We start from the raw sequence: 6,939 nt of genomic DNA, 5'->3' as shown, positions 1-6,939 counted from the left end.
ACTAACAGATCCGTCCTGGAGGAAGTGCAGCCAAAATGCTCCTTGGAAGCAAGAATGGCCAGACTTCGTCTCACCTATTTTGGTCATGTTGTCAGAGGGACCATTCCCTGGAGAAGGATGTCATGCTTGGTAGGGTGGAGGGTTGATGAAACAGGGGGAGGCCTTCAAGGAGATGGATTGATATGGTGGCTGCGATGATGGGCTCAAGTACAGCAGGGATTGTGGGGCTGGCGCAGGATCGGGCAGTGTTTCGTTCTGCTGTGCATGTGGTCGCTATGAGTCAGAAACGACTCGACGGCACTTAACAACAACAACAGATATACTCCTTAGAACAGTCAACTCTGGAAGAACAGAAGAATAGTGTCTGCACAGGGAGATAGCTCAGGGCAGGAATACATACGAAAGAGGTAACACAGGGAGGAGGTAACTATGGGGAGGAAGTGGGAAGAGAGCTGTTACATTGTGGGGAATTGCAGTCAATGTCATAAAGCAAAATATATATAAACTGCTATATGGAGAATGAATTTGCTCTGTAAACATTCACCCAAATCACAATAAAAATTAAAATAAATATCCAGAAGGCACAATGAGACATTCCCATGGCTTACAGGGGTGTGAGAGAGGTACAATCCTTAGCCTCTGAGTGACCAGGACCCTGGGGCCAGATTTGATCCTGAAGCAGCTGCATGGTCACTGCCATGTGTTGTGTTCTGTGATTATGAGGAAGGTAGGTTTCCTAATCCTGTCTGCTGGTCAGAATCACCTGGAAGCAGGTACTCCTCAGCCAGCATCTTCAGAGCCTAGCCCAGGATATTATTTTGTAAGAAGCTTCCCAGGGGATGTTGATACAGCTTTTCCAGTGGGAGTCAGCCGTCTAGATTATCCAAAGTTAATGCAAAGAATTTAGAAGGTGTAGTCATTAGGGGAAAGTGATACTTTTGTGCTATAATGGTAGTAGTGGGGATCATGCCCACAGTTCTCTGAGGTGTGGGGGTTCTCATGCAGACAAGGCTCCTGTGCTCACCACTCACTGCCTTCTCCTGTTTTCTAGGACACACAAGACCAGCCACTGCTACCGTATCACCTATCGACACATGGAGCGGACACTGTCACAGCAGGAGGTGCAGCACGTCCACCAGGCTGTGCAGGAGGCTGCAGTGCGGGTGCTGGGTGTCGAGGGCAGGTTCTGATGCCACCACTTCTCCCGGCCATAGTCCTCTCGTGGCTGAAAGATTCACCAAAAGAGAAAACAATATTATTCTTGAACAGGGACATTAGGCATCATCTGATATATGCATCAGCTTTAGGACTTTCAGAAAATAAAGGATTACTTTTGAAAAATTGTTGACATAGCATTTGTCTTTTATTTGGGGAGAGGGGGAGAAAGAAGCAATAATATAAGCGATCCCTCCGTTCCTTTTAGAAGTGCTTTACCCATTGGTGCTCAGTGTTGTTAATTGGTCCCTGGGTTCCATTAAAGCGTAAATATCAGGCATTATTTCTTGCCTGACAGGCTCTTCCATCCACATAATGAGCAATGAGCAAAGACCAACAGGAGCGTCAGAACCTCCAGATAAAGGAAGCTTTTTGAGTCAGCCTCCTTTCCTTTCTCCCTCCTCTCTTTTCCTGTTTTTTAAAGGGCAACCTTCAAAGAGACAACTAATGAAATGCCAAGGCTCCCCCTCAAAAGTTGAGGGACTCATGTCTCTGAGCCAAGGCCAGATATTTATTTGCTTTTCATAAACTGGAGCTGGGAGTCAGACCTCTGGCCCCAGGGTGTGGGCTTTCTCTGTCTTTTGCCCCACTGGCAAGCAAAAAAAGAGAGCAAATACCCTGGGGTCTTTGAGGCACAGAGAGGGGCCAGGTCCTTGAACTTCCTGAGTTTTGTTTCCTAACAAGGAGGCCTGGCTTCCAGAGGCGATCTTTAAGGAAGAATGTGGGCTTTGATGTCCCCTTCCTCATCTCAGGCCTTTGTAGTCAGCCTGCTCCATTCATGAGCAGGTTTCTAATAGATTCCCTCCCTGGCATGGTGCTGGCACTGATACAGTACAGCAAGGGCCAGATTTGACATGGGGTGGTGATTATTATTAGCTGGCTGGGCAAGGCAGGAAAATAGCTGCTTTCCAGAGGGAAGGAATGGGCCGTTGTGCCCTTCACCATGTTAATTAGGACATTTTACTTGGCTTTCCTAGGGAATTTGAGAAACCCAACCCCAAGTCCTGCCTCAAGCTTGGAACCAAACTGCTATCCAGGGTCCTGGAACCTGCTGGGCACAGTTCCCTAGTGGGAGGACCTGGGTGGGGTTGGGAGTCACAGTGTGACTACACAGTTATTTCAGCAGCATGTGCTAAGAAGCCCATTTCTGACCTAGCCCTGGGCTACATTTTCAGAGATTCCCTTCACCCTATGAGGAATGAGACATCCATTATTATCCTCTAAGAAAGTAAGCTACAAGGGTTACGTCCAGAAAACAGTGTCTCATGGTCCACAACTTGAGCTTTAATTCAAATCAGCAAACATTTTTCAAATACTGTACTTGTACCATGAGTCACTGATGGTTCAATAGTAGAATTCTCAGGTTCCATGCAGGAGACCCAATGCAATTACTGCCCAAGGCACCTCATGTGCAGCCACCACCTGTCAGTGGAGGCTTGCATGTTGCTGTGATACTGAACAAGTTTCAATGGAGCTTGCAGACTAAAACTGACTAGGAAGTCAGTTTGCCTGGCAATCTATTTTTAAAAATCAGCCAGTGGAAACCCAGTGGGTCACAATGGCCCAGTCCATAACCAATCATGAGCATGGTGCAAGACAGAGTGGAGTTTCATTCCATTACACAGTTTGCCATGAGTCAGGGTCCTACTCAACAGCAGCTACAGCAGCAACCACATGCTTGTACCAAATACTGTACTTGGTGGGGCTTGGGGTAGGCTAATAGTCAAGTGAGTTCACAGAGGGCTTTCTTGAACATTCTTCTCAAGACTCCACAAAATATAATCTACTATTATTTAAATTTTACAAGTGAGGCAATGGCGAATTCATAGAAATTGAGTAGGAAGATAACCAGGAAGTGGCAAGACTCACACTTAAGCCTTCTGCCTCCAAAGTAAGAATTTCTATCTAAACAGAAATTAGTTGCTTATAGTTTCTGCATCTCCCTCCTGCTTTTTAGGCCTTTGTTCTGTATACGTAAGAACTCCAGCTGGTGTGGGTTCGTCCAGACTTCCTGTGGAGCTCCGCTCTGGCTAGTTGGCTCTTCTGCTCAAAGGGAGCTCTTGACTTTTTCATGTGATTCCCACAGGAGAATAAATAATTTAAAAAAAAAAAAAGGACCATTTAATCCATAAGATGAACAGCCATGTTGCAGCATAAGGAATGTACAGTTGCCATATAGAGAAAGCAGAGTGTGGTATCATGGTGACCAAGACCAGCACTGTCACATGGTCATGTGATCCCTTGGAAGGTTTAATTCCCTTCTTTGTACAATGGGAATCATACTAGAACCTGCTTCACAGGTTTGTTGTGAGGGTTAAAGGAGGTATTGCATGTGCTGCACTTGTAACACCTGGAATCTAATAAGCCAACAATAAGTGATACCTGATCTGATCATTGTTCAGGTTGGAAAAGATACAGCCAGCACTCTGGAGAGCATCCACTTCTGCCCTCCTCCAAAGTCCAAAGGAACAAAATGACCTACCAGAGGACACACCTGGTTACTGGAGCACTGGGCCTAGTGCCTGGACTTCCAGAGCTGGTTTTCCTACTCCCTCATGCTGATTCACACATCTGAACCTAACTTCAAGGTCTCTTCAGAGGCTGCCATTCGTAAGGGTCAGAGGATCAGGCTGAGGTTGCAGCACCTCAGGGAAAGCTGGGGTGGCCTCCTTAGAGTCCTGGAGCTTCCATTGGTTTGTGAAGGAGATAGGGCACTGGAAGACACTTCCCCAGCATTCTTCTTGTCTGCTCCAGACTCTCCTATGGGCAGGACATGGTAGCATTAGGGCTTTCCTTACGTGAGGGTTTCCGTTTGAAGAACTGTGTGAAAAGCCCATGTCCTGGAGCTGAGTACCAAGTAGCTTTCTCCTTCTACCTCCTGGGTTGCCTGTCCCAAAGTCCAGACCTCTGAGGCCAGCAGGCACTGGTGACTCTGAGGCTAAATTCTGGGACCAACTGTAGCCTTAGGGTGGGGCAAAGGGTGTGGTGGGCTCACAGTCCCTCCCCTTTGTGCCTTTGTCCCTCCCCTGCCATCTTCTCTTCCTGCTACAGGAGACTCGCTGAGCTGAGTCCTGAGTTTGTTTCTCTAGGTCTGCAGTCCACCTAGCTCACAATGACCCAGTGCTCACAGCATTGGCTGACAGTCGGGTAGTGAGAAATGAAAAAGAAAACCTTCCAGCACTGGAAATTCTTTAATCTTTTTCATACATGGGGAGGCAATGTGTGTGTGAACTCAAAAGAATACATGACAGCCTCCAAAGACCCATCTAGCTGCCCTCTACCTAGATTACTATGCCCCCACTTGTGAATCAAGATCACTGTTTTCTTGGGGCAAGACCTGTGTAATTAGTAACCTGTGTAATTAGTAACAGTGGTGATGGCTGATGGCTGATGGCTGATACTTCCATTGTCCCAGGCTCTGCTCGGCATGTGCTTGATCATATTGAGCATGTGGACACAGTCCAGGTGCCAGCAGTGTACTGTGCACAAGGCAGACAAGTCCAGCCATCAGGTAGTCTACCCATGTCAGCTCACTCATTACCATTCTCATAACCCCAGGATGTGCGCTGTCATCTCCACTCTCAGGTGAGCTAAGAGATGAGTGTGCTCAGGGAGAGGATGCAGGGGCAGCACTTGAGAAGATTTCCTGACTCCGTCATGTGCTTTTACCATTGCCTCTTGCTCCCCGTGCCCAGATGTCCTACTACGAGGGCTGTGTGGACCACGGCAAGGGCAGGTGGGCCACCACCATGGTACAGTGGCAGCCTGATGGGACCTTGCCAATAAGAAGTAAGGCCATGGGGCCTGAGTGCTGGGGCCAGCCAGGGCTCTATGCCAACACCATCAGGGCTTCTCTGCACCCTCAGATGACCAGAGTGGTCAGTAGACTTACAGCTGAAACCACAGCCCCTTCAAGACAGCAAATAAGACACAATCAGAATAGGAAAGGTCAGCTCCTGAGTGACAGAAACTCCACAGCTTCACAGTCTAGGAAAGGGCAATCTGTGGTCCCAGAAGGATGCATCCTCACACCAGGAGGGGGTGAGATGGGGTGGGCAAGAGATTTGGAGAATCTGGACCTCAGCAATCAGGCAAGACTATGTTGCCCTGAGTTTTCTGAGTGGCCTCTGTGCCCAGTAATGCCTCATTGCTCTAAAAGCCAAACAAAGCCCCCATTGAAAGGCAGTGACCAATGGCAGCTTTCCAGTGATGATGATAAGACCATCTTGGTTTCGTTCTGTTTCTTGCTCAATTCACCATTGGCCACAAGCTCATTCCTGAGTTCGGAGGCTGTTCTTAAAAGGGAGCTGGAAAGAGATGCCTGCCAGGCAGTGGACCAAGGCCAAGACCAAGAGAAACCAGGCTCTACACCTAGCTCTGCCCAGGTGAGCCACTCACACCTCCTCAGCTCTAAAGTGGAGAAAATTCTTCTTTTCCTTCCTCCTCTGACTGAGTGTGCCTGCTCATGAAAAAGTCAGGAAATGATGTGGGTGAAATGCCTAAGCATCTCATTTGAGCCACAGAAAGCTCTGAAGGGAAACCACCATGATGTCTACTTTGGAACTAATAGCATGAGACCAGAGGATGAGGCCCAGGGCCCTCCAGTTGGCAGATGTAGAGCTAGCATTTAAGTACCCCTTTCTGTGATATTGTCCCTAGATGGCAGAGTTACGGGCTCAGCTGCTAACCAAAAAGTTGGAGGTTCAAGTCCATCCAGAGGTTCCTTGGAAAAAAGGATCTAATTCTCAAAAATCATCCACTGAAAACCCCATGGAACACAATTCTACTCTGAGACACATGAGGTCACCATATGTCAGAGTCAATTCAGTGGCAACTGGTTTTTGGTTCTCTGTGATACTAAAGCATGTGGGTATCCCACTCTACCCTGTGCCTGTCAAGAATAGAAGGCAATCAAGAGCTCAAAGACCCGTGCCTCACCTTCCACAGGCTCCTCTTCCAAAATGAGGGACAGCATGGTTGTGTGTCCTTGGTATTCTGGACACAAGCCTTGGAGAGGACTCAGCATTCTCATGTATCACAATGATGGCAGAGAGTTAAATAGGAGAAGTCAAGGCAGGCACTTGAGACTGATTAAACAACAAGGATCGATGTGGAAGGAAATCAGTGCATTAAACTCTCCACAGCAGCACTTCCTGGTCCATGTTCCCCACTTACTCTAGCCTCCTGGACATTCACACACAGGAGCCTCTGTGTCTGTGAACTGCTGGCCAGTGCAGTGCCCCTTCTCTTCAATCAATGGATGATTTCAGAATGCAAATGTGTGAGCTCAACCTTATTACAGGAGAAATCTTGAGCTATATTTTTAAGACATTTCTGATCTAGCAAGAATGAAATTGTCTACACTTTATTATTAATAAGAAATAATGAGGGGCTTCTGTAAGAAAGAACCACAAAGTGGGTGGATAAGAAAAGAAATTTATTGTCTCAATTCTGGAGGCTAGGAGTCTGAATTCAGGGTGTCATTAGAGACAAGGTATCTCCAAGGCTCTAAGGGAAGATCCCTCCTTGTCTCTGCCAGCTTTGGGTGGCCCGTGACATTCCTTAGCTTATGGCAGCATCATTCCAGTCTCTGCCTCTGTCTTCACATGGCCATCTTCTCTCTTTGTGTCTCTAAGTCTCTTCTCTTTTATGGGACCACTCACATTGGATTAGAACCCACCCTACTCTAGTATAACCTAGTATTAAATGATAACATCTTCAAGG

The 6,939-nt window shown here is 47.3% G+C and overlaps 1 protein-coding gene across 1 annotated transcript in view; it reads left to right on the top strand.

Moving 5' to 3' along the window:
- FARS2 (phenylalanyl-tRNA synthetase 2, mitochondrial) overlaps positions 1-1,190 on the top strand; it is a 635,598-nt gene extending 634,408 nt beyond the window's left edge. The window contains exon 6 of the mRNA XM_007935346.1: positions 1,052-1,190. Coding sequence (XP_007933537.1) covers positions 1,052-1,190 — 139 coding nt within the window. The remainder of the gene's footprint in view (positions 1-1,051) is intronic.
- The last annotated feature ends 5,749 nt before the right edge of the window (positions 1,191-6,939 follow it).

Source organism: Orycteropus afer, unplaced genomic scaffold (genome assembly GCF_000298275.1).
Source record: "Orycteropus afer afer isolate SDZICR_OR568_19922 unplaced genomic scaffold, OryAfe1.0 scaffold00027, whole genome shotgun sequence".
Taxonomy (NCBI): Eukaryota; Metazoa; Chordata; class Mammalia; order Tubulidentata; family Orycteropodidae; genus Orycteropus; species Orycteropus afer.
This window is presented reverse-complemented; position numbering and strand designations above follow the sequence as displayed.